Source organism: Diplotaxodon limnothrissa, linkage group LG2 (assembly GCF_057381915.1).
Source record: "Diplotaxodon limnothrissa isolate DT_005_m linkage group LG2, D_limnothrissa_male_GT1.1, whole genome shotgun sequence".
NCBI classification, from domain to species: Eukaryota; Metazoa; Chordata; class Actinopteri; order Cichliformes; family Cichlidae; genus Diplotaxodon; species Diplotaxodon limnothrissa.
Genome location: NC_140597.1, coordinates 30,828,309 through 30,856,174, shown reverse-complemented (window position 1 = coordinate 30,856,174; position 27,866 = coordinate 30,828,309). Strand labels below are relative to the sequence as shown.

The window sequence follows — 27,866 nt, the reverse complement described above, 5'->3', positions numbered from 1 at the left end:
GTGCAAAACTCTGGAGACATGCTACTCGTGTTCACGGTCATGTGAACCCTGTAGAGTTTTAACTGTAAACAACACAGAGTTGTAAATCACAAATAATCCAAATAAACTTTGTAGGGCTACATGAAAAAAGTAGCCAAAGCTAATTACAGATGCAGAGCAGATGCAAGTCCACTGTTGTACAGCTGGAGTCTAATTAGAAGCAATGCATCTGCGTCTGTAGTGGACTTCATGTGTATGTAACAAACTCGCTGATATCCATCAAGGAAAGGCCAAAACGGGACAACGACATCAATCATGCAGATGTGTAAGTGTACTGGTTGCTTTCTCTTTCTCCTTGTGGTAAATTCTGCCAGGAAACCATGACCTGCCTAAAATTTCTTCTACATCTCTAGATCTTCTGTACATGGCTCAGAAATGGTGATTAAAACCATAACACCTTAGAAGAAAGAAAAAAAAGCTGGCCTTGGGCAAACATAAGCATCTACGGATTTACTGATCTAGAGGAAAAAGGAGAGAGCATGAGAGAAACACAGAGGGAGAAGGAGGCTGGGGAATGCATGTGTAGGTTAAAACAAAGCAGAGAAATAAGACACTGAGGAAGAAAAGAGAAGAAGGCCAGATTGCAGAATAAAGAAAAACATTGATACAGAGAACATAAGAGAGACAGAAGACACTGCCGTGGGACAGAGTGATATTGAACCAGGCAGGTCTTTCCAACTCTGTGAATCCCATCTCCTTAGAGACGGTGGAGCCAGATGGACAGGGCAGAAGGTGTGAGTGAGAGAGGGGAGAGAAAGGGGGAGGCAGAAGGAGTGTGGTGTTGTCCTAACCTTGAAGAAGCCAATGATGCCTACTCCATATTCCACACAGTATTTGTCCAGCAGCTCTCGGTTCCAGGCGTCCAAGTTGACATACTTGAGAATGTTCTCATAAATAACAAGTGTAAAACGCCCCTTTTCTTTGTCCGTCAATGTGGGCATGTCCCCTTTGCCAGGAGAGATTTCAGTCCGGTACCTGAATCGGCCAGACTCCAAAATGGCCACAATCTCCTGCCCCAGTTGAGAATATTGGCTTTCCACAAACACCAGGACAACAGGTTCTGTCCTTGTCCCTCCGGGATCTGCCCCAGGGCCCCCTGAGACAGGCCGCAAAGGCAGCAGTCGGGATGGAGTGACCCTTGGGTCATCGGTGTCGGCGGATGCTCCCTCGGCTCCGGATACACCCCCTCCTGATGGCTCCAGCTCCCGCTTGACGCCATATAGGAAGTAGGCTGAGATGAAGACGCTGACGGTGCAGAAGAGGAAGAGAAGTATCAGCGAGGTCTGCAGGGGGAGGAGACGGACCTGCCGACGGAGGCGGGTCACACATCCCAGCATCGTCTCACGCCACACCGCTCTGCCGCGCCGGCTCAGCAGCACACCTTGGGGGACAGTCTCTCTCTCGGTGTGGATAGAGGACAGCGAGCAGGGGATTCTCAGAGCAAGGTCAGCCTTGTTATGGAGCTAAATATAAGAAGCATTAAGATAGCAGCTGCAGGAGCTACTGGAGAAAGAAATGAGGCGGTTTTGGTTCTCCCTCATATTGCAGCACTGCTTATGTCACCATGGCAAACAAATAAGGGGCCTTGGACTGCTGGTACACACTTATGCCTCGCGGGGAGAGCTGGCAGGCCGAGTCACTGGTGGAGAAAGATGATGGAAGACTCCATCACCTGTCCATCATGTAAACCTGTCAAGCATGTCCTGGCTCGATTTTGCTCCACTCTTTTGATTGGAGAATAATCTCTTGAGGAAACAAAGGCCACGCAGGTCATCTCAACAGCATTCCCCCAGGATTAAATCTCCTGACCTAGAAAAACGGCAAGACAGAAGGAAATAGCGTTAAAATCTAACAGCACAAGCATCAGCTCCTATAGAACAAACAGCATATCACATTCTTTTGTTGAGTGGGATTAGCCGTGTGTGGGAGATGTTGCATACTGGCAGTGCCAGCACTCCAAAAGTTCGCTCCAAAGTAGTCCTTGCATTCACCTACACAAAGTAAGAGCTGCCAGTTTTCCGCTACACACACGCACACACACGCCTAACCCCTGTGTGTGCAAACATAACACACACACACACACACACACAAATCACCCGCTCACGCAGCCTCCACACAATCAATAGGCAAAATTTGAGTGACAAAGCTTCAGGGTGAGCCAATTCCCAGTTCAGCTCAGAATTGTGTGACTGCGTGCAAGTGAAGCCATCGCCCATGGGGACATTCGCCTTCTATTTCTCTCAAATCCGCACAGTATCGGAACCAAAACGGAGAGAAGAAAGGAAAAACAAGCCGATGGAAGGGAAGCGATCCAAGAGCAGAGGAGTGGATGGGAGTGACAGACAGACCTGGCAACAAAAGGATCCTTTACTCTTGGAAAAAAATCCCTTATCACACTCTATATACATTTCCATACCCTCAGCAGACCTAACATAATATACCAGCCCTTTAGGCAACCTCCATCAAGCCAAGTGTGAAAAGTAAAGCATCCAGCATGAGAATGGTATGAGCGAGTCACTTACAAAAACATCATTTCTCCATTAAGTCTCCTGGTGGAGAAATGAGATGGAGCATCATTACCTTTGCATGGAAAATGGTCTGACCATTAAGCGGGAGAGCTATTGCAGCGTGCACACATCCCTGTGTAAAAACCATAGATGCTGCATTAGAGACACATACCCCTCAACCCGAAGACATTAAACAGTGACCACGAAACCCAGCAAGACACAAAGGGGACATAAAGTAGATGTAATAATGCCATTAAAGGGTTTATTGGTAACCCGATAAACCTAGGTTTAATTAAAAGTAAGCAGTAACGTCAAAAATACACAAGTGGCCGCGCTGAGCTCGGCTCAAACGGAATTCCAAAGTGGAGAAAATCAAGTGCATCCGGTGTCCTTTTAATGAGAATCAAGGTCTGGCAAGCGTCTCTGCCCCGGCTATCCTTCCAGCTAAGCTTAACAGGATGCCTTAAATCTGCCTCCTGCAAGATCTGTGGAAGAAATTGCACGTCTTTTTTCTCTGAGTCGTGTCCAACTTCTCCCTTCATGGGGATGCAGAGACTAATGTAAAGAGAGGCAGTGAAAAAAAACAGTGGGTGTTCAGAGAATATATCACAGCGGTGCAGACAAAAACCAACAGAGCTGGTTGCTTGAAGATCCCCGGGTACCTTGTTTGTTCCTTTCTTATGGAGCCAGGGTTCGTGCCACAGCATATCAAAGTATGATTAGCCACAGGAAGTGACTCCTGATGGAAACAGTGAAGCAGAGGACATGACCAGGGTGACAACTATTACCACTGTAAAGAAGCACAGTTTTCTTTTTAGATTTCTCAGCGTCAAGATGCTTCAGAAATCTACATGGCTCCAATAATGAGGACCAGAATATTAATCAACAAACCTTATTCACTTGATCTTAAAATTGTATCACGATGATGTGTTATGGTTTTATGGTCATGGGTTTGTTTTCCCAGCATTTGAGTTTTTGGACTTTCTAGTTTTGTTTATTTACTCGATATATATTGAGATCTCAGGGTTGTGTGAGGTTTAGATTATGTCTTGTATTCCTTCTCCTAGCGAATTTAGTCTAGTTCTCTTTTCCTCCCTCCCGTGTCAAGCCTCTTGCATTTAGTTTATTCATGTCTCGTGTATGATGTTTTCCTCATTAAGTCATCAGTTCCTGTTTTACTTTGAGAGTTTGTAGTCCTGGTGCTTTGTTTTTACTTTTGCTTCCTTTGTCTTGTTCACTGTGATTTGGTTTAACGGTGTCTCATTCTCCGCAGCTGTTTCCACTCCCCCCATCACCCTCCTGTGTAGATATACTTGCTGTCCCCCCTTGTCCTCTGTTGTAGTATCTTTTCACCTCACCACAGTGAGTTCCTAGTTTTAAATTATAGTAAGTTTATAGTTTTCCTCCTTTTAAATATGTGAGCATATGCCTTTTGGCATATGCTCACCTTATTTAGTTTAATGTACTATTGGACATTAAACTAAATAAGCAGCTAGCTCTAAGTTGTTTTGTTCAATGAGCATAGAGGCATGATTGCGAATACCGGCTGAAGTTCAAACTTACTATTGAAATGGAGAAGAAAGGTGATTTAAGTTACTTTAAATGTGGTATGGTTGTTGGTGCCAGATGGGCTGGTCTGAGTATTTCAGAAACTGCTGATCTACTGGAAATTTCCCGCACAACCATCGCTAGAGTTTACAGAGAATATATCCAGTGAGTGGCAGCTCTCTGGGAGAAAAATGCCATGATGCCAGAGGTCAGAGGAGAATGGCCAGGCTGCTGTGAGCTGATAAGATGGGAACAGCAACTTAAATAACTGCTTGTTACAACAAAGGTATGCAGAGGAAGATCGATGAATACACAACACATCCAACCTGGAAGCAGATGGGCGACAGCAGCAGAAGACCACAACGGGTATCAATCATATCAGACAAGAACAGAAAAAAATGAGTCTTGATTTCTGCAGCAGCATTCAGATTGTGGGGTCAGAATTTGGCATAAACAACATAAAAGCACGGATATATGCCTTGTATTGGTTCAGGCTGCTGATTGCAGTAAAAGTGTGGGATTATTTTCTTGGCAGTATTGTTGCCAACCATGTCCATCCCTTTATGCATAGTGAAGCAGTCTACTTATGGCTGCTTTAAGCAAGATAAGACACCATTTCACAAAGTTCAAATCATCTCAAACTGCTTTCTTGAACATGACAATGAGTTCACTGTACTCAAATGACCCCTACAATCACCAGATTGTCAATCCAATAAAGCACCTCTGGGATGTGGAGGAATCTACATTACAAGATTTATATCGCGGACGTGCAGCTGACAATTCAGCAGCAGCTGTGTGATGCTGTCATGTCAATATGGACCAAAATCTCTGAGGAGTGCTTCCAGTTTTAAAGGCAAAAGGGGGTCCAACGTGTACCTAATGAACTGGCCGGTGAGCGTATGTCAGCAGATATGCAGGAAGAAACATTGAAATACACAAGAATATTTGTGATAAGAGAAACAACAATGTAGATTTAACAACAAAGTAACACATTTATAGTGGTCTATTAAGAACATGGACACTAAAGATTTATTTTGTTCTGACGAATAGTCAAATGCCAAAAGATTTGTTTTTAAAACAGGAAGAAACAAAAAAGAGAAACAAATTAATCCTAACCGGTTTGGTTGAACGCTAATTAGTAAAATGTTTCCTCCCCAAATGATAAACCTTCTAATGATGTATATATTTTCAGATTTCTCCATTTCCAGCCATAGTGGCCTGCCCCGATCAGAGCTATATTAAAGTCAATTCCTGTTAATGTGTAATCAGACTGAAGACATGCTATCTTTGGCCGTGTCTGCAGGGAGACAATAAGCACTGCTGTGACTTTAATGACACTGTTAACATGGCTTGGAAGCAGATCTAATGGCAGCGCGGAAAGACTGAGCAGACTCACAGGAAACCACATTTCTTGCCCAAATCACAGTAGAGATGACCGCCTCCCAATGTTGACCTTCACACTGCGATGCAGTGAGCTACAGCTGAAGAAAGGAAGAAGGCAGAGAGAAAGAGAAGGCCTGAGAGGCGGAGTGAGAGAAGCAGACACAAATAAAGGGAAATCTCAAGGCCTTGAGTGCGAAGCAGTGAGGTCAGACCCGTTAAATAGAGAGTACAATACATTAGACCATGATGGGGCTGAAGATAAAGCACCTAAACCGAATAATGGCTAATGGATCTCAAAATGTCTGCATGCCCATCTCACCTAATGTGCTACGTATACCTTGGAAGAGGCCGAGATAGAGCTGGAAACGTGCCTGTGCTCCTTTCTTCAAAATAATAGATTCAAAAATGCAGAGGGAGAAAGCAAGGGGGACATGAATATTTCATGCTTTGCAGAAGCTGATGAGAGGTATAGCCAGCAGACATATTGGGTAAGGTGAAGAGAAGCCAAAAGGGTTCACAGACACCACGGTGTTCCAGTCTGCCAGAGTCCTAACTCATGCATAAAGGAGCGGCAGTAGGAGACTAACGCAGATCCCATAGCCAACCTTTTCATTCTTGGTGATGGAAAGAGCTCAGACCAAATATGAACTCTGTAATTGCACATGTGGACTAAAGCCTCCCTAAATAGAGGTGGCAGACCAGAGTAGTAAGAAAGGAAAAAATGAAAGACAATAGCAAATGAAAGGACAAGTTGATCAACTCGTACAAGACAAGAGAAATTAGCGAGAGATTCATCCCAAAGTATAACCATCAATCCCGACGCTTCGAAAACTACAATTAAAGCACTTTGCTCATTATTTTAGAGCGGCTGATAGACACGAGGCGACAGAGTGAAATGTAGGCAGAAACACTAGCAGGTGACACCGGGGGCAGACTGATGCTTTTCCTCAGGGTGGGTGGTCACTTAAACCTGCTCGCTCTACATCGCTGGAAACAAGCCAGAGCCATAGTGCTAGATTAATGAGAGACAAAGAGGAGCAGGGGGATGGAGGCTAGTCCTCAGCTGTAACAACTCTCTGGAAAAACAACGCTACGGTCGACCATATGCGGCTTCACACGTCTCCCCCCCTTTTTTGCCCCCTCCCCTCCCTCCCCGACACTGCTGCTGCACTTCTTTTAAAGTGTGAATACGACTAAGTGTCTGAGGGATTTGCGAGGACAGTCGGTACATTAACACCAACAAACCAGTGTCAGACTCCGCCGTAGGCGATCCCTTGGACAAATAAACTTTTAAAGGAGATTTAGGCCCTCCACATCCCCTCAGGACCCAACAGTTCCCCCTCTTCTCCCCCCCTGCTGTCCCCTCTCCAATCTGCCCCCTTTGCTCCTGTCAGACAGAAATAAACGATGACCCTCAGCGCTCAATCGCCACAGGACTTGGCAACTGCACGTTTCCCATGGAAACGCTGGAGTTGGGTTGCGTTCAAAGGCATGGAAGCTGTGGCGAAGGAAAAACAGTGAGGGCGCTAATCCATAGGACCCTCATCGAAGGGCTGCTGGTGTGACCACATACGCAAACACACACAAGACACTCCAATAGTAGATAGGCTTGTTTGCGTTCAGTCCTGGACAACACTGCCAAGTATCGTGTTCAAACACTAACACTGAACTTGGTCTTGTGTTTGCAAAGGCCTGAAATTTTTCAGCGGGGCATGCGTCAAGGTTAAATGGGTAAGAATGACGCTAGTGTAATCCATAATCTGTAATCCTGTTAATCTGCAAACAGCACCAAATGTGCTTATGGCAGCTCTGTTACTGTGTGAGATACCTTGAAGGGATTAAGAAATGAGACACAATAGAGCCACTATGGTGAAGTTTTGACAGTACATTGGGAGGGAGGCTGGGATGGCAGCCATGTTTTTGATTTGAGAACTGAGATGTCCACGACGCTCGCTCAGAAGGCTCACTCAAAAGCCTGACATTTTCGAAATGCTGACTGTCCGCGGCTACAAGATGCCCAAGTCTCAAGCAGTAAATAGCAAAGCCGGAGCAAATTTCCACATTTGCATTCTGCCTCCTACCCTTTCTTAAGAGAGATTAAACTTCAAAAAGCAAGAATTTTTCATATTTCTTTTGAAGCACATCTAAAAGCAACAAACGGGCACATGAGAGCAGCAAGGACTCGCCTTCTTAAAGAGGTTACGTTTAAAAAAAGCCACAGTCACAGTTCTTTTTCCCCTTGAGCCAGCCTTGGCATTCATCAATATAAAATCAATCAATCTGAAATTTGAATTCCATTTTATGCATTCATTGTAGCTGCTGCGATTAAAGGCTTAGGCCGTGAAATAGTGTGGAGCGGAGTACCGTATCCTCGCTCGGGCTACCGCCTCTCACCCTTCAGCCAATCTGAATGCGCGAGCAGGCAGCTTCATTTTAGCTGCAAACATTTACACCGACACTTCCCTCTCCCTCCGTCTCATCAATTCATTTCATGCCACTGCGTGAAGGACAGAGGACTCGGGAGGGAAATGTAGTTTTGCCTTCTAATTCTCCAGAAAGTGCCTTTCAGACAATTTCCCCTTACCAAACCATGTGGCTGAATTATCACATCATTTTTCAGCACCTCAATTTGCTGTCCCCAAGACTGAGGCAATTTCGCAGAAGAAAAATGCCTTTCCTCGGTTCGCCCATGCCCTTCCAATTACTTCTCAAGGCCCCACTCGATGACCTCGATCCCAGCGCTGTCATAATTGAAATGATTGCAATGCTATTCTTTGACATAGTAACGGGACAAGGAGAGAATTATCTTCAAATGCGCACGAGGTAGTGGAATCTTTACCTAGGAGCAATTATCGAGAGAATGGGAAGACGGTAACCCTGCCCTCAGACTTCTATATTTAAGAGATCACATCAGATCCCATCAACACAAACATCATCGTCAAGGGAGACAACCTAAGTAGGCGTTGGCATAATGGCATGATTACACATTTATAATATGTGAGAATGATTAAGACCGAAATGAATAAGAAACAGGAGGAGCAGGGAATAAATTATACATGGCACTCGTGAGTCATTTTCATCTTGGAGGCTCACAAACCTGGCTGCCACCTTCCTTTAGTTTTCCAGTGGGTATCTGAGAGCAGAGGGAAGTGTAAAATGGATCACCTCACAGTGGGAAAAGCAGTGCGGAGTTGGGAGCCATGGGAAAACTGTGGCTGAGCGGAGAAGGATCATTAGGGAAGGGTCTAAGTGAGATGTGAAATGGTATTGCACCCCTGGGCAGCAGGATGGAGGGGCCGAGAGTGGAACCGGCATCCTCATCAATGGCCTCGATCACTTCCACGGAACATGTGAAAAGCAGTACACACACGCGCACACACCAGCAGCTCGGTGCCACGGTATATCTATTTATAGACGCTCCGTGTCCCATTTACAGGCATAGGGGGACACTGGATCAGAAAAAGAATATGTATAAAAAGCTGAACGTGTATTAAGATGGACAGTCGAACCACAAACTCGATCGTGCGATTTACACAGGGGACAAATTAACCAGATAATAATTACATAATGAGACGACGGTCTGATTAAGCCAAAGAGAAGAAAATAATTGACATCATTTTGGAAACTGTGCATATGATTACTTCTTTAAGTGACACAGCAGACTATCAGAGGCATTAGCCGCAGGGTAAAGCGATCCTACGGCGTCTGCCATTGAAAATGCATATTAATTTCCTTCATTTGTCTTCCTTAATGCTCTGACATCACGGATATGGGCGTCCTGCAGGGTTGAAATTATACCCAGTGACATGTTTATGTGTGGAAATTACTGCAAAGGTGGTGAACAACCCGCACACCGGCAAAAACTACACTTCAGAGAAAGGGGAAAAAAGGCAAGCACACTCTATTGGATTTCTGAGGGTAGAAAATAGGTTTGTAGAGCCTCGGACAGCCAACGTGAGGCAGAGGGAGGTGGCGGAAGAGGGAGGAAGGGGTTGGTCATTTATCATTTTTGTCAGTCCTGGTAGAAAAGGGAGGTGGGCTGGGGGGCTTTCATATAAATTGAGTGTAGGTGGAATCAATGTGGCGTTGTTGGTGAAAGCAGGGAGGGGTGAGCCAGCCAGATCAATGCTGGTGGGAGTGCCTGTTTGTTCCCATTGTTTATCTACTGTCATCTCAGGATGCTAGTGAAGGACAAGAGAGCATGGCGGGCAGCCTGATGTCTCCATCGGGAACTGAAGATCCCTGACGGGTCTCTCTTTATGCAGACAATACACATCACTCAGAGGTGAAAGTCGCACTGTTCGCGAATAACGCACGTCTCCGTGAATGTGAGTGTGGGAGTCGGGGGTTCCTGAGTGGAAGGGGAACGTAGAGACAACAGCACTTAAGTGTCAGCGTGGTTTGATGCTGCAGGGTCTGCTGATCAAATGCCCATTCAGCTGAGAAAACCCTACGTAGTGCCCCGCAGAATGTCTGACTGAAGCACAACGGTTTTATTAGGACCTCCCCACCTGCAGCAGAACAGCAATAAGAGATCTGCTGACCTGACATGAACCAGAGATGCTATCAAACGGCAACAACGCGCATGATGGCCGCAGACGAATAGAAAAGAAAGCGATCAAACTAATAACAAAATCTCCAGGCAGGCTGTTACACGAGTCGTGGCACTCACATAAACAATTTAAACGTCTAATCTGCTCAATCTGAGGGGAAACAGAGGGAACGCAGCCGAGGTGAGCTTGCATCCCGGCCTGCAAAAAAAAAGGGGGGCAAGTAAAATACCTGCTTATGAAATGATGATGGGCTAGATTCAAGAGCCGCCGCCCTCCCACCCAAATTTCAGGTATTATGATTCCCAGAGGATCTCTTCCTCTCTCTCGTCTCCTTTCCTCTCCCTCACTTTTACACCTTCCCTCTTCCATCTTCCCGTCCTTCATGTCCAGATAAGAACCGGCCCGCACTGATCTGTCTGTGATTCGCGCAGCAGAAACGCGTTCCCATGAGAATATCGCAGCGCGGAAGAATAGCTGACACAAGAGATGAGATTCTGTTGTGCTGCCCATATTTTTGCCTGCGAGATCAAACAGATATGATCCCACCCACACCCCCGTAAGAAAACACACTCATAATCATCAGCTTGCTTTCAGCGCACAATCAAGAACAGCAGATAAATGGAAGGAAGTGGAAATTTGTCTACAGTATGTTTTACATAAACAAACAGCGCACACTTGACACATCCAACTGCAGAGAAACACTCAGCCTCGTGATTGGCTTATCGCAGTAACAATAACTACACACCGGATTGTAGGCCCAGTTGTGAATCTTATTACAAATCCTATGTGTTGCTTGAAACTGAGCCTGAGACTTTTTTTTCCTCTCCTCTCTCTTTCTCTCTAATTCTTTCTTCCACAGCCGCGGTTTGAAAAAACACGACCGCAGTCAAGCTCAGCGATACTTCCAGCTTTTCCAACGTGGCAGCACGAGTGTCTCTGCTTGTTTCTTAATTGAAAGAAGAAGAAAAAAGGACCAAATGTGAGCAGTTCATTTGAATGCAATTCCACGACCTTTTTTTTGCATTAGCTCCATATGTCAATATTAATGTAAAAGCTCTCACAATGGTTACATGTTTTGGACCGGGGAGAAAAAATCCCGGCAGTGTTACATACTAAATGGTAAGCAGCAGTGGAAATACTAAACACGTCTATATAAGCCATCCAGTGATTGAAAAACTTTAATTCATGGCCATCTTCAAAAACTGAGCATCTCTGCATTGGAGGACACTACTTTGAAGCCAAGCGAGAGGTCTGCAGCAACTTTGAAGAACCTACAAGCCTCCATGGCTGAGAGATGAGAGACAATGTACAGTTGCCCGGGTGATTTACCAGCTAGTTTTCTGGTAGACTGAAAAAGAGAGAAATCACTGTTAAAAAAACTGATGCCATCTCAGCTAGCGTTTGCCAGAAGGCATGTGGGAGAATTTGGAACAAAGCTGAAATAGTTTTTGGAATAAGGAGAAAAATGAGCTTTGCTTCCCCCCCCCCTTCTATCACACTAAATGCTATGTTTGGTGTAAACCAAACAGTGTGATGTCATCATAACTCATCCTTCATCCACAAAGCCTGGTTCCTGCAGAATCATGCTTGGAGGGGCTTCCTTGCAGCATAATTTGGTAAAGGTAAAATAAATTCAACAACAAAAGAAGGGGAAAAACGAACTATGGGAATCTCTGTTATGAAACTATAAAGAGAAGGTTTTGATTTCAGCAAGACATAAATCCCAAACACAGGCCAACAGCTACACAGGAGTGGCTTTAACACAGCTATGTTATTTTATTAAAGTGGCTAAGCCAGCTTCCAGACCTCTGTGCAACGCAGAATTAGTTGCAGGACTCCAAACTTGCGGTAGCTGTGCAACTTACTGTTCACAGCTATATGTGCAGTCCCAACATTAGCTTGTAACCGCTGACTGCAGACTTAAGCTAAAAATATTTAGCACTCATGTAGTTAAACCCTTCTTATTTTTGTGAATCTGTTGATCTGTGTGAACAAAAGGGAGCAAGAATTTACGCAGCGCGTACCACACCTCTGCCGTGGCTTTACGGCTCTACCTGCACCCTGTCACGCTTCCTTTCCCTTGCTCTGGTCTCATCCCAGAGGAGAGCCTGAGCCATGTGTGGGTGTCACAGAGCTGACAGGTCTATCTGGGCTCTGTCTACTGTGCTGGCTATTCCCATTTCCCCTCTTCACCGCCTCCTCCACAGCTGCTGTGTATCCGACTGTGACACCACGCCTGCACGCGCACGCACACATGAGGTATATCAGTTTACAAAAGGGGGAGGCTTGAGGCTACGCACGAGGTCAATCCCAGAACACCTTTAAAAATCCAAACTATATTTTAGCATCTGTTAGATAAAAGAAGAGAATCAGAGAAAAGTAGACATATGTAAGTGGGAAGAGAGACACTGCCAGACCTGTGGATAAACAGCATCCTATATAGACATGCATATCTACTGTTTGACCATTTAATGGAGTGTATATTGCTGTTGTTGTTTATGGGTGTAAAAGTGTGCACGTTTCTGCACGAGTGCGTGGATGTTAATCGGCAGTGGGTTATGGGTTCTAGCACTCAATCGGAAAAGCAGACTGTCATATAGTGTGTTAGCCCTGTAAAAATCTAAAATCTGTCTCCTGCCACGGATCCATAATAAGGCCCAGCAGCTGCTCAAGTCAATGCGGTTCAAGCACACGCCGCCACCATAAACCCTATGTAACACATTTCTCATTTAATACGCCTCTCAGACGTGTGCTCTCCTGAGCACACAAGCAGCCTCTTGCACTGACACACGAGGATTTGCACGCGCAGATGGGCCGTTTGTGTGTGTTCTTGCTAGCTGTGGCAGGTGTGGTGACGGAAGTGGGGGTAAGAAGGAGTAAACTGATCCATCCACTTGTAGTCCCACTGCTATACTATAGCTCCTAAAGGAAAACTTCCAATCAGCTGGGCAAATCAATACACCCAAGCTTCAAGATATGGTGCTCAAAAGCTAAGTAGAAGCACTTAAGGTGAGAGGAATCGTATTGATTACAAAGGGTTAACGTGACCATATGTTCTTAATACTTTCTCTTTCTGAATGACTTGGTCAGCTGATTGATAAAAATCGGTAATGCTTTACTTTTCACTCCGTGGCCTTGTTTTGAAACCTAAAAGTACATCCATCCATCTACAGCCAGCCATGCATTCAGCTGTCATAGGTCGAGAGGCAGGGTACACTTGTGGTAGGTATATATATATATTAGGGGTGCAACGATATTCGTATCGATATTGAACCGTACAGTGCTTTCGGTTCGGTACGCATATGTATCGAACAATACAACATTTGTAATTTATTTTATCAATTTTCCTTCTGACGATGCTGTCTGTGTTGAGCGCTCAGTGAATCTGTGTTCGACTACTCCGCCTAGGCTGCACTGTCCAGCGCAGATCCACTGAGCGCTCAACACAGACAGCATAGTCAGAAGGAAGAGCGCAGGGCAAGCTAGCGAGACAGAAGTTAAGCTCTCCTTGCAACAGGCAAATTGAACCTCATTCAGATCTGGTGTTTGGAATTATTTTGGTTTTCATGTGACGTATGACCCTGAAGGTAAGCGAGTCATGGACTAAAGTAAAACAGTATGTTGGATGTGCCATGCAATGCTCAATTACATTGGTGTGAACTAGTGTGTTAGCGCAGTTAGCTCATTAACGTGTTGGCCGTCTAGCCCCATGCACGGAGCGATCGGCGGTAGCTCGTTAACGGAGATTTGCCGTGTTGTGGCGTTAAGGTCATTTCAAAGAGATTAACCTGAAAGCACTAGTGGGAACACAACGAATATGACTGCACATTTACGCCGACATCATCCTAGTGCAAAGACAAGTGGAAGCAGACAAAAAAAAGCAAGCATGCTACTAACTTTAGCCGAGTCATTTAGACAGCTGTTAGCACATGATTCTCCTTATGCTGCTGAGAATATAGCCCAGAAGAAGCGGATAGTATAGCTTTTATTTTGGAAAGAGCCATTTCTCTGTAATAAACTCTCTTTTCCAAAGATGAGTGATTCCTCAATCAGATACAGGGCTTGCAATATCGCTAGCCCGACGTCCCGAAGCTAGCGATTTTTTCAGTCGGGCTACCAAAATCTATCTCTTCCCTGCCCGTCGGGCTATTGTAGGAAAAATATATGTCAATGCTTTTGCATTCTTTCAGAAATGTAGCTGGGTAATTATGTCATTGGCATCGGTGAGCCACTGTCAATATGTGACATATTGAAGTCGCGTTTGAATTTGGGCTTGTTTTTTTGCTTTCACTTTGCAATTGTGCGAACTGTGTATAGAGAGCGACAGCACTGATCTGTGAGTGATGATAATTTGTGCACCAATTCCTCTGACATCGTCTTATTAATCGTTAGCTTACTATGCAAACATGACAAGTGAAATCTCCCGCAGCAAGCTTAAACATGTGAGAGGTTGATCGCGCAGAGAATCGCTGAGCTTATGTGAGTGAGTGTGTAAAAGCATTTCAGTTCTGCTGAGCCAAATAAGACAGGTCAGGGTGAAGAAGTGACAGCCAAAGAAAAGCTTACCACAAAACGGAGAAGTTATGACAAATCAGACTATAAGGCAAAAAGAAAGTGCAGCTTTATGGTTTCATGGACAAAAGAATTTCTGTGGCTGCAATATGATGAGCTAAATAACCAGGGCTGCACATAAGTGGTCCGCAGGTGCGCATTCGCTGTCAAAATAAAAAACACGCACAAGGGTTAGGGTTAAATTTAAAAACTGTACTTTTGAGTTAAAATATATATTTATAATTTTAATAAATGACAAATTAAAAATGCATGAACATTTTTTTGTATCGAAAAAATATCGAACCGTGACACCAAAGTATCGAACCGAACCGTGAATTTTGTGTATCGTTGCACCCCTAATATATATATATATATATATATATATATATATATATATATATATATATATATATATATATATATATATATATATATGTAGCTCCTCAGTCACAGTGTAGCATTGACCACAATGAAACACTGCTAGCTGAAGTAGATGACCAGAAAGCAAACTGGTAAATCTTTTATCTGCACTGCAAGTTAAAACACTGAGCACAATGAGGTTCAGGATGCCACGACATCTTTGCTCCAATATCAATTATTCAGCATTGCCTTTTCTAACCCTTTAATTATACATCAATGTTAAGATAACTAAGGCTAAGGACGCTCACTGTGTTTCTGCTTACAAAGACACTGCCAATGAAACCCGGATGGGGAAACTTTAGCCTTCAGTTAAGGGCTGAAGGAAGACAGAAGCAAAACGGCCTCCAGGATGCTTTTCCCTGCTGTCGAGCTGTCATTTACGATGTGTCCACCTCACCCACTGTGTGATCAGAGATCAAAGGGTTAAATGAAACTCTGGCCTATAGCCCTGTGCTTACATTATTCAACAGCTTGTTACAACAGCCTGTTCACTGATCTCACACACAGGGAGATAGAGCTGGAAACTCCAGGGAGGGGAACACTGGGGACGAACAGCCAGATTTAACAAAAAAGGGATGACAGAGAGACTGCGAGGCTGGAGAGAAGAAAGAATAGAAAGAGGGGTGGACCTCAGGGATGTTTTTTTTTAAAGGGTGAGCTGCGGTGAAAAAAGGAGGACTTACTAGGATGAAAAGAGGTATTGAGAAAAGGGGAAGGATGAGAAAGTGGTGAAAGATTGTGAGCACAGGTGGATGACCTGCCAGTGCTCACAAGGTTGCCAGGGGGAGAACTCCTGAATATGGATTTTTAACCTTTGCCCAGAATTTGTTAGCTTTGTGCTCAACGTCCATTTATGCACGTCTCAAATACGGTGAAACATAATGGTGATGAAGGCATTCCGGGTTTTCCTGACAAAAAAAACAAAAACGTTCCAAATTCTTCCCCATCTTTCACTTCTCATTCTCAATAATAGACAGCAGAGTTTTGTCTGGCTGGCAGTGTGTTCAAACAGATAACAGTATCCATTTGCTTTGGACTGCTCTGAAATAGTCCTCTCAGACGCGCACTTACACACGCGCAAAGCAACAAAGCAAAACAACATCCATCAGTTGAGCACTGAACTGACAGTGACCATGTTTTGGGAGCGCCCTGTTTATAGTCCCAGACTTGCGCTGCTGCTCAGTGAGCGGTCTCCTTTGTTCATTAATTGATTGGCCTCCCCTGCTGGGCCCTCAGTAACTAGGTTACACAGATCCATGAAAAGAAGAGGACTGCCCCCCCCTCGGTGAAAGGCGGAGGATAGACAGACAACTCCGGGGCAGGAATCCGAGTGTTAATATAACTAATGGAGTGAGGACGACGGTAACTTTATTGAAATCACCCTCATCTAATTAGAGCGAGCAGCTGATGAGAGTGAAGAGGGACTGGAAGGAAGACTGGATTCCATTATGCAAAGGGTGATCTCACCATCAATCGAAAGGGTGAGGCTGGGGGAAAGGTAAAGTGATGGCTGGGAGAGAGACGGAGAAAGCACTGACAGGACCTCTAACATCCTATCACTTTGCTCACTGGCACTTCTGCTCCCGACAAAAAGGAAGAGCGGCTTTCTCTAAAACAATAGAAGGGTTTTTGGGAAGAACGCATTGGGTGATGTTTTGAACTTTCCTCCCACATCATTAGCTCTGACTAAAGCACCAGATCTTTGGTGGTGCTATTTGAAAGCGAGTGACCTCTGTGGCAAGATGAAAATCTGCACACGGTGTACTGGCTTTGGGCAGGAAAGGCAGCTAAATGTTAACATTTTGCTTCTCTGTCCTGAGGTCAATGAATTAAAAAGGCACTGGAGAAGCATTCCTCTTTGGAAGTCCTTCGAATATTCACAGACTTTAAAAAGAAAAGGATGCAGTGCCAATAAGTCGCAGATTGCATTCCTGTAACTCACTCTGTATACTTTATACTGTCACACAGAGGACGAAATGTATCAGTGTGATCTCTACTCATAAGGGGCTCATTCTGTGTAATATCTGCGTTAAAAATATATTCTTGGTATTTTGGTCAAAATATAAGCAAGTCTACAGTTTAAGGTAGTTAAAAAAAATAAAAAAAGATGAAGGAAAAACTGTCACCCTGCCGTCAGCAGCACAAGCAGGCTGACCTCAGACCAGCCGCTATAGCCATCAACTAACCACTAACAAATGTTTTTTGAAAAAACTCAGTCATAAGACACTAAAGCCTGGGCTGCTTAGCGCTAGCAGATTTCTTTTTAATTTTTTAACAGGGGAATAAAAGACAACTTAACTTGGACATTTCTTTGCATAAAAACAATGCAAATGAAATAATGCACAGTTAATAAAAACGCCCCTGCACAAAAAAAGGGAAAAAAAGGACCGCCATGACCCGAATTTAGATTTAAAGAGGCGTGAAAACCTTCTCGCAAACAGTAAATGTCTCGCCCAGCCCCGTAACTCATCCAATAACAGAGACGGAGGCCTGCTGTGCCTTCCCCGCCTGTACGAGGCACGACAGCTGAACCAAATGAGGGTCTGCATCTACCCCGCATACCTCAGAGGATACAAGTTTCCACCACACAGTTTATCCCTCAGGTGACAGGCCTGAGCTCTCTCCACAAACGAAGAGGAGCGCAGACAGATGGGGTGGTGGGGAATGTGGCAAACACTGCCGCTATCAGCCTGATGAATATGGGCGCTGTGTGCGCTAGTGGCGGTCAATAACTGGGGGAGGGGGGGATGAGTGGTGTGGATGACACTGGCAAAAGGTTGGAAGCTAAAATAAAATCAAACCGGGCCTAAGGCAGCCTTTGAAATGAGGGCTCATCAGAGCATGACTCTACAGAAATTTTTTTGCCAGCGTAGCACTTCTCAACCTAAGTGTGGCGTGACAACTCGCAACATAATATTAATATAATATTTGATCCGCCCACCCCCGAGCGATGCAGTCATAATGCATTATGAGCTTCAGAGGTTCAAGACCCTGAGCAGCAGAACAGTTGACCGCTTCTCACGAGAGACGACTTCCAGGTCACATGATTCCCATGCAGCGGAGAGGAGGTTAATATTACTGTCACTAGTAGCTGGAGGGAGAAAGACAGGGGGAAGAAGCAGAGAAAGGGAAATACAAAGCATGCTGCTGGTATTTCTTCAGACTTCAAATTACCTGCTTGGCAAATTGAAAGGAGAGGGAAAAAATGTCCAACTTCTCCTCAGAGCTCCTCTAACGGTGTTGTCTTTAAAACCTTTATCACTAATTCATTGCTTCTGATTTCCCAGCAGCAATGGTTGAAGCTTTGTCTTCTGTCTAATTGAGAGCCAGAGGCTTCAGGCTCTAATCAGTCAAAGGTACTAACAGCTTTTCTTGGGCGAGGATGAAGTCAAACACGGAATTATCGTACCAGTGTGTGCAACTTCAAATTACTTTAGTTTCAAGCTCTCCAAAATGGTGATGTGGCAAGAGGTAAAAGTGTCAAGCTGTAACGAATGTTGGGGTTTGCTGCTTGTCAGGATGTGAATTCTATCACCGAGCGGCATTCAAAGAATGTGCCACACATTCAAGACATGAGTTTGGAGCAACTTTAAGCACACGTAATGAATAAAAACTTCCAAAACCAACCCTCCCTGCCCCTCTGTTTTTGCTAGATCTCACTACACCCCCACCTTTCCCCTCACTTATGGAAGAGTACACTAGTCTAATTAGCTGAGCCGTATCCCTTGATGACTCCGCCATTTCCTCTCACTGGGAAGATTAACCACCACAGCACTCCTATCAGCCTCCACATCAACACAATTAGGTGAAGAGTGAAATGTGAGGCATGTCGTCACATTTCCCCAGCTTCATTAGGGCACACGAAAGACAGCTTGACGACAGACAGACTGCTGCATCTGCAGACCAGGGAGGCTCTCGAGCAGGTATACTTAGCAACCATATCGGCATGGGATGCGGTTAGAACTTGTCCTACATTTGACTGGCCAGATTTATTGTTGATAGCAGAGATTATAACAGGAGCTCAAAGGCCACTTAACATTATAGTCAGCTGCTTTAAGTTTTCACCTGTGTTGCAGCTGATTAGAGCTCAGCAGTACCAGGATGTCAGCCCATTATTAAAATCTACCCATGGGCTTAAAAAGGTATTATTTCCTCAAGAGGTCTATCGGATGACCGGCCAGGGACAGGAGTCTCGTGGTCGGCTGGGAAGCCTCACATATGTCCAATTGCAAGCCGGTCCATTTCATGTGTGCGGCGGCACAGGCAAACAGTCATGTACACAATCAGAGCCACACACTAGCATGTGGTTAGCATGGGAGCTCCTCGCTGTGAGTGAAGGCACAAAGTTCGCCAAAGTAAATAACTGGGAGACCACCATGCATCGTTAATAACAACAAACCTGGACAGACACTTAAATCACCCTCACCAAGCTGAAAATGCCCATTTTACAGAAGCTGACAAAGGTGAAGCTACTGAGAGCTAGCCAGCCACAATCCAGCAGCCTCGGTATGAGCAAATGATCATACCGAGCCATCGTAGTAGATGGCTGTCCCTACCCAAGCCTGGCTCAGCAGGCTTCTTCCTGTTAAGAGTTTTTCCTCCACACTGTCTCCAAGTACTCGTTCATGGTTATTGGGGATTTCTTTCTAATACTGTGATATCTTTGCCCTATAATAAAGAGCCTTGAGGTAACTGTTATTATGAACTGGCAGTATATAAATAAACTGAATTGAACTGCACTGAAAATCAGAATGTCTCTCTCTCTCTCGAGGAGAGTTCACATAAATGCATATTTTCAAATCAACTTCTGGTACTTCCTGATAACCTTCACAGGGGTGTCTCAATCTGGGATGCACCTATATTATATATATCTGAAGCTTTGTAGATGCTGAAGTAGTTTTTAGTAGTTTGCCAGATCATTTAAACGCACAATTTAAACGCACGCTTAAATAGCACAAGGCTGGAAAGTGCATCTGGTTTTACGCTGTCAGGTTTGGGTAAAATCTGGAAAGATTCCTATCTGTCAAACCACCAAAACTATTCCGGCATGCATGAGGATGATGATTTTTGCGATGAATATAAAATCGAAGCATAATAAATCAATCACTGGCATCAACTAAGATAGTTGTCTGAAGAGGCCTAAAGTCAGGAAAGAGAAGCATTTATTCAGTCTGACAAGGAGCCTCCTAAAGACAATCCATTGTTTCAAACTGCTTCCAGATGCTCTCTTACTTTAAACTGTTGCATTTTCAGGCTATGATTTGTCATTCTTCCAGTCAATGCTGGGGCTTCCTGTTAGCCAAGCCACCACCCAAAGCATCCGCAGAGAGCAAGTGAACTTCAGGAACACTTGGGTGCGTTTGTATTCGCTTTTGTAACGAGACATGTTTCAATTAAATGCAACGAACACAACAACGCGAGTCTGAAACAGGAGGAGAGGAATGCCCCGTTCCCCACAGTCGACATGCTGTTAAACAGACAGCTTTATCAACACCAAGAAAACATTTTTAGGAGGAAACTGACTATTTTATCATTTCATGGAAGGTTCACTGTCAAAACAACATGAGGTTTAGAAACAAAAGTCTGCAAATCAAAAATAAACTTAACCTTTGTAATATTACTCCACAGCCAGCACGCTATACTACAAAATGCAGCCAGTTCTACTAATGATACCATTAATTAAAGGCTCCATTTGTCATCCGAATGTAAACCAAGCCCATCATTAAAGCTCAAAACACTGAACGGGAGCCTACCATAATTCATTAACTAACAAGACACACAAAAATATCCAAGGCAGCAATTCAATCTCACAACGTTCAGTGTGTACTAAAAGATTTGCTTTTCTTTGTCACGTGGTAGATGTTTGGGACACAATGAAAAGAGCTCTGAACTGTGAGGCTGCAGTGCAACACCACGTTTCAGATGTACTGACTTCATAATTGCAAGGTTAAGTATTTTGTGAATACCGATCCACACCAGGTGGCCAACACACACTGACCTTTTAGTAAAGAAAAGACCATCTGGATAAGAGGCTGGCCGTGAAGAACTGCACTAATAAATCACACAGAATCAGAATCTGAATTTCATACAGGGTGAAGATTGTTTAGTACTCTTCAAAGTTAATGCAATTACTCTAACTACCACAATTATTTCACAATTTGACGATGGCTTCAAGTTATCCTCAAACACCTTTCACTGCTTTTTTTGTTAAAGCAAAAATCCTCAGTTGTAGCTCAGTGGGCAAAGGATAGGAGTCAGTGGTTTGGCAAAGAATGAACAGCCCGCGGTAGACGCCAAAATAAAAATGCCACCCCTTCTTTCAGTGAATCAAAATTTGTTTTGAAATAAGAATAAATTCTGAATTGGAGTCAAATCGGTAGACTGCCAATGATTACCATCCTTATGTAACAGGCATTTGTGACTCTTTTGTAATGCTTTATGCACCAAGTAAGAAAAAAGCAGAAAGATGAAACGAAAATAACAGTTACTCACTGCTGTGATATTATCCTTTGAGTCACAAACAGTCTTTTGTTTTATTGAGGGCTCTAAAGTCAAGACGATTTATGAAGAGGTTGATTTTATGCTGGATTTTCTTTTTTTTTTTTTCACATTTCAAAATGACCCAGGCACATGGTATAATGGCAATATACAGTGACCAGCCACTTTGTTAGGTACACCTGCTCAACTGCTACCAGCAGTAATCAGTGGATAGACTGCTGATGCTGGTCTATAAAGCTCTGAATGGTTTAGGACCAAAATACATCAGTGACCTCCTGACCTGAACCTTCCAGATCCCTCAGGTCTAGGGATGGGTACCGGTAATGGCATCGGTTCCGACATAAACGGTAGTAACCAGACCGAAAAGCAGCGCACATTTCGGTGCTTTATTTCGGTGCTTTTTTTCCTGAGATGTCATACACTTTGGATTCTAGCCAATCATTTCACCTTTGCAAGCGTAGTAGGCGGGCCCAGGTACGTACGTTCTATTAGAGCAGAGCTACAGATTAAAAATGCCCAAGGCGAAGCGGTCAAAAGTCTGGCTGTACTTCACAGCAAAAGATGCAAACTCAGCAGCCTGCAACAAGTGCTTTAAGCTGATACTGTGCAAAGGAGGTAACACCTCGAATCTGATGAAACACCTGGCGACGCATAGCATTTTGTTAAAAGCCGAAAAATGCACCGTATTTGATAACTTGCTGCGAGCCCTCACACCATGCACATCTACTGCGGGTGGGTTGCCTGTTATTGGACGCGGAGTTAGCAACATCCCCCAAGAACCCGAGGAGTACAGTCCTGGCCCCTAGCCCTGCCAGTATAGCAGAAATGATGACAGATGATGATGGCAGCAGCAGCTGTTCTTCTCTGAGTGAGTGGCTTAATGTTGTTCGTGTGTAATTTACGTTGAGTAGGCTAACCACGTTATTAAATTAATGCACGTAAGGTGAACTAGCAAACACCGTCGTAGTTACATGCAGCTGTCTTCTTGTTTGACGGCAGATACTCCCTTCACCCTGGCCAAAAAGCCTAAAATGACCAAAGAAAAAGTGGAAAACAGCTAAACATGAGAGGTTTTTGGACAAAGTTTGTGTTTTTTCCATTGTTTAAGCACTGCTTCCAGCCAAGAGTGATACCATATATGCCCTATAGCTGCAGAAAAGGCTAGCATTGTTATCTTTTTTACAAAAAAACAGCTAAACATGAGCGGTTTTTGGACAAATTGTGTGTTCTCCATTCTTTAAGCACCGGTTCGAGCACCGTTTAAGCACCAGCACCATTTCAAAAGTACCGGTTTGGTACTGGTGTCGGATAAAACCTAAACGATACCCATCCCTACTCAGGTCATCTGGATCTGTTTTTTTTTTTATCAGTTCCCAGAGTCAGAACCAGACACGGAGAAGCTGAATTCATTTATTTGAATAAAGCACCAAATTTGCAATGTTTCATTTTTAAGTTTAAATTCTAAAACTTACATTTTAACTACTGATTTTATCCATCTATTTTAAATCATCCTTTTTATACGTTTTTATTTTTTTAATGTCTTTATAAAGCACTTTGAATCACCTTGTTGTTGAATTGTGCTATATAAATAAACTTGCCTTGCCTAATCAAAAAGTCACATGACAGCAGCTCAGTACATTTAGGCAAGTAGACGTGGTCAAGACGACTTGCTGAAGATCAAGCTCAGCATTAGAATAGATATGAAACGTGATTTAAGCGACTACGGACACACGACCTGGCACCAACAACCATGCCATTTCACAAGCATTTCAGAAACCTCTGATGTACGAGGGTTAGGGAAACACCCCCAAAACAAATCGAAAGAAAAATTGGTGCAACATAGCATCATGATATTTTGCGTGTTGATGTTGTATTGATACACCAAACATCAATGTTTTATTAAATAAATAAAAATACTTATCTCCTGCACCACCATCCTGAGAGAATATCAGCAGAGCAAACTGATTAATTACATTAAATTAAAATCCATCCAACACAATTAAGCTGCCTCTTAATTCAGAGCAAGTGAATGGCTCAGTCGCATGAGGGGTAAATGGGACAGCAACCTGCTTGCACTAAAAAAAATAATTAAAAAAATATAAAAAGTGGATGTCTGGTGATTATATTGATTGTTTCCCCACATTCTCCGACTGATTGCAAATTGTGGTGATTGAACGGTTACCCAGACCTTAAGGGTGCTGCACAATTACAGCCACGTTTAATCGCAAAATGATTGCAGAGGTCGCCTGATAAGAGGCAACCTTTCTGCAAAAAGTTGCATATTGCAGATTGCCAACATGTTGCAATCGGTCTGAATGAGCCTTTGTCAATGACCACAAATCGAGAGGACTCAACACAATTGGTTGTAACGTATAAAACAGGAAGTTTGCTGAGCGCAAATATAACCCATCTTCAAATAACTGCTTCCAGCAGTATAACGCACCACTTTACAAATCTCAAATCATGTCAAACTGGTTTCTTGAACACAATAACGGATTCACTGTACTCAAACAGCGTTATAGTCACTAGATCTCAATCCAATAGAGCACCTTTGGGACGTGGCAGAACAGGAGATTAGCATCAAGGATGTGCAGCCAATAGTGATGGGATTTCCGGCTCTTTTTAGAGAACTGGCTCTTTTGGCTCGGCTCACTAAAAAGAGCCGGCTCTTTCGGCTCCGAACCGGCTCTTCAGGTTGTTTTGTTGCTTTAATTAAACTTATTATTAACAATAATATAAAATTATGCACAAAAGGAATTACTAATGTAAAAAAAAGTGGTTTTATATGTGGTGGCCCCTAGAGACAAAGCACGTACAAACTCCAAAACACATTCCTAGAGTTAACTGAACTTCCAAATCAGAGCTACCTAGATCACTTAAATTACACAATTGAAAGCATATGTGTATGGTTTGTGTATTTATACACAAGCACTCATATATATTCAAATAATTTAAAAAAATGTTCATTTACCTGTTACTACCACACACCAAATCCGGTCGTTGGTACTTCCTGGCTTGTGTAGCCACTAGGTAACAAAAGCTCAACACTGCCCATAGCATCCTGGAGCATTTCTGTTGTGTTTTGTATGTGCTTCAGAGTTTGTACGTGCTTCTGGAGTATTTACGTGTTTTGGAGTTTTTACAAGTTTTGGAGTTTTTACGTGTTTTGGAGTTTTTACGTGCTTCAGAGTTCGTACGTGATTTGAAGTTTGTATGTGCTTTGTCTGTAGGGGCCACCGTAAATATACTTTTATTTATTCACTCCACATAAAATGTAATAAATAAATCATATAATACAAAAACCAACAAGTCACAGTTCAACTTTTAACTATATAAATGTTCCGCTTTTTCCTTTTAAACCAATTTGGAAAATCTATGAGGAAAGTTCCAGCACCTTGTTGAATCTGTGTCATGAAGAACTGAAGCAATTCTAAAAGAAAAAAAGGGGTCCCGACCTGGTAATAAAGGGGCCAGTGAGCATAAATAAGCAAAAATATCCTTGCACAATGTTTTTTATGAAACATTTGGACCTTCTGAAAAACTTTTTCCCTGCATGGAAAACAGTCAAGGACAAAAAGACTGAGGCATCCTCATGATCAGACATGCTTCCAACTGACATAAGAGTACACAGAACACATGTCGGGCTTTTTGAAAACATCTGTAGGCTCAGAGAAGTCTGTCAGGCAGGCAGGGTAAACAACATGGTTACTAGCATCTCACTCCCCCATGCTAGCCAGGCCTGTCAATCACATGAATCAAGCTAGTGGCTGCAATTCAAGTGGTTAAAGGAAGCCCGAGACACGGAAGACACGAGCTACACCGCACGAACAAAAACATGGCAATTTATTTAAAAAGGAAAACAGACACAGAAAGACAAATTTGAGTTTAAGGCTCAATGAAACAAAACACAACAAATGTGTAGCTAATTGAGATGTTCAGCTCAAAGAACTGTTGTGGTGACAACTTGAGCAGCAGGTTCAAAAATATGTAACAGAAGAAGAAAGAAAATGCGAAATCTGCCACTGAACAGGATGGGACAGAAAAGAGCAGAGAAGCGAAAACATGCAAAGGGAGGAAGACGAGCGCATCGGAACAGAGGAAATCTAACAAAAGACAACAGAACTCAGTCGGAACACAGCGAAGCCGAGCACAACACACCAGAACAGGCTGTAATTGTGTTGTGCGGGACTGACCCCAGCGCATCCCAGCAGGCACTGCATGATGAATGGGCCTGGCGATGACTACATCCCACTCCCCTCCTCCTCCTCCTTCTCACATGCTCTCTTCTCTCCCTCTCTTCTCTGTCGCCACTGTTAGCCCTTCTTCTGTCCCTCCCTTCCCCAAAACCGCACTCTATTCAGCTGCTGCCATCCCACAAGATTAATTTGCATTCAGTGCACTTAGTCCTCGTATTGTGCTCTGACACAATGACATATTACAGTGCACAGCACACCTATTAAACATATAGTCTAGCTTGAGGGACGATGCTTTTTTTTTTTTTTGCTCGATGGTTATGATAAAGTACAAATGTGTGCAAGCAAGAACCGTGAGGGTAGAGCTTTATTGGTTACAAACACAGAGAGGCTCTGACACGCGAGTCCAGGCGGAATCATTACAGGAACAGTTAGATAACCTCGATTAATGATTTACTAGACCCAAACTAATAAACTGGGTTAGATTGTGTTAGCGGCGGTAGCGAGAGCAGAGAGACCTTCAGGTTAGGCCGCATGAGAGCGAACACCAGCAGTAAGAGCGAACTAAAAAAGGAAAATTAAAGAGAGAGAAAGAAAAAAAGTGATAGAGGTGTTGGTGTTACTCCATCCTTGACCCTAAGGACAGAGACAGTAATGCATGGGAAATGGGCTTTTTCCTCTAGCTTTTTAAGCTGTTGTTTCTCTTTCTGCTGTTCCATCCTAACAATGTCCTGGGAGAAAAAAAATAGGGATACAAAATTTAATTTGCTACACTTTCTCTAGCCATCACCCACTGTGCCCGGGGGCAAAAGAAATGGATTCTGGAATTTATAAAGATGAGTGAAATAAAGAAATAAAACAGGGCACTCAGGAGAAGGCACCAGAAACAATGGCACAGAGGGTGGCAGGGAGAAACGAGAGCAGAGTTGGAGGAAAGTGGAGGGGCGGGCAAGAAACTGGGAGACTGTTATGTAGGCCAGACATGAACTCTATGGTTATCATAAACCAGCGCTGGGGCGCGGCCAACTAAAGACCAAGGGGTTACTCAAACAATCAGATGAGGGTGATGATAGCTGCCACTCCTGATGCTATCACGGCTAAACACGGAGGTGACTGAGGGGTTAACAAGTCATTACCTCACCCTGTTGCACTCCCAGGGGAGACACAGCATAGAGTTGTGGCAGCAGTGTATATGTGTGTGTGTGTTTTCCTCAAAGCCTGAACTGCACCTTTGGGCTAGCACTCAACAAAGGGAAGCTCAGCAAAGTGACGTCAGTACGGGGATGAAGCCAGCGTGCGGGAAGAAAATGGGAAACAAGGGTGTGGAAGATGGCGAATGGGGAGGTTTTGGACCGTATAGTGGAGTCACATTACTCCCCTGCAGCTCTGCTCTACCTGTCACATAAGCACTTTGAGGACTCGACACAAAAGCCTGAGCCTTCACAACTTCAAATGCCTGCTTTGCTGGGGCAGATCAGAGGCATTGGAGGGATAAAGGAAAGAATAAAGGTGAAAAAAAAAGTGCCAGGCTTGCTCAATGTATATTCACAGGATCCCCGTCATGAATATCATTATCAGATTCTTGACTCTATTTCATCCACTACTCAGTCCTACAGTTTAGGGGGGGAAAAAGGGAAGGGGGGAGGTTCCATCTCGGCCCACTGAGAGCCAATGAGCTCGGTCAAGCTGCAGCAGAGAGTTGGAGGCCATTACTAAGAGAAAACAAACACAGACCTCTGGCCAGGCACATACAGCCCGGCCCAGACACCTGTGTCCCATTCACCAAACATATCCGGGCACTTAACACTCCACAGAGGGGGTAGGGTTGTGTTTGTGTTTTCAGGCTCGCACACCCCACTAAAGTTCCTTCAGTTTGGTTTCTTTACCCAAACAAGCCTCCCAGCCTCTCTGCAAGGACCGAACGCTCGCTGCCGTACGCTTTCCGCTGAGAGCGGCCAGCCGTTATGCCGCCTGACTGTCACAACTGACCCCTCTCGAAGCTGCGCCCTTTGAATAAAAACTGGCCAAAAACCTGGCAAAACAAAGCTCATTCATCCTGCTGTCATTTGCAGTCTCCAGCCGTCCTTCTGTCTAGGTACCCCAGCTGTGTCTGGACCAACCTCCGCCAACACCTGTCCTGCACAGACAGGGACAGCTACACACACACAGGCAGA

At 44.0% G+C, this 27,866-nt stretch overlaps 1 protein-coding gene across 1 annotated transcript in view; it reads right to left on the bottom strand.

Annotated features, from left to right (window-relative positions):
• The window catches only part of LOC146638704 (bifunctional heparan sulfate N-deacetylase/N-sulfotransferase 1-like), a 49,123-nt gene that overhangs the window by 14,218 nt on the left and 7,039 nt on the right, over nt 1–27,866 (bottom strand). The window contains exon 2 of the mRNA XM_085362248.1: nt 831–1,848. Within this exon, the coding sequence (XP_085218374.1) occupies nt 831–1,376 (546 nt within the window). The 5' untranslated portion in view covers nt 1,377–1,848. The remainder of the gene's footprint in view (nt 1–830; nt 1,849–27,866) is intronic.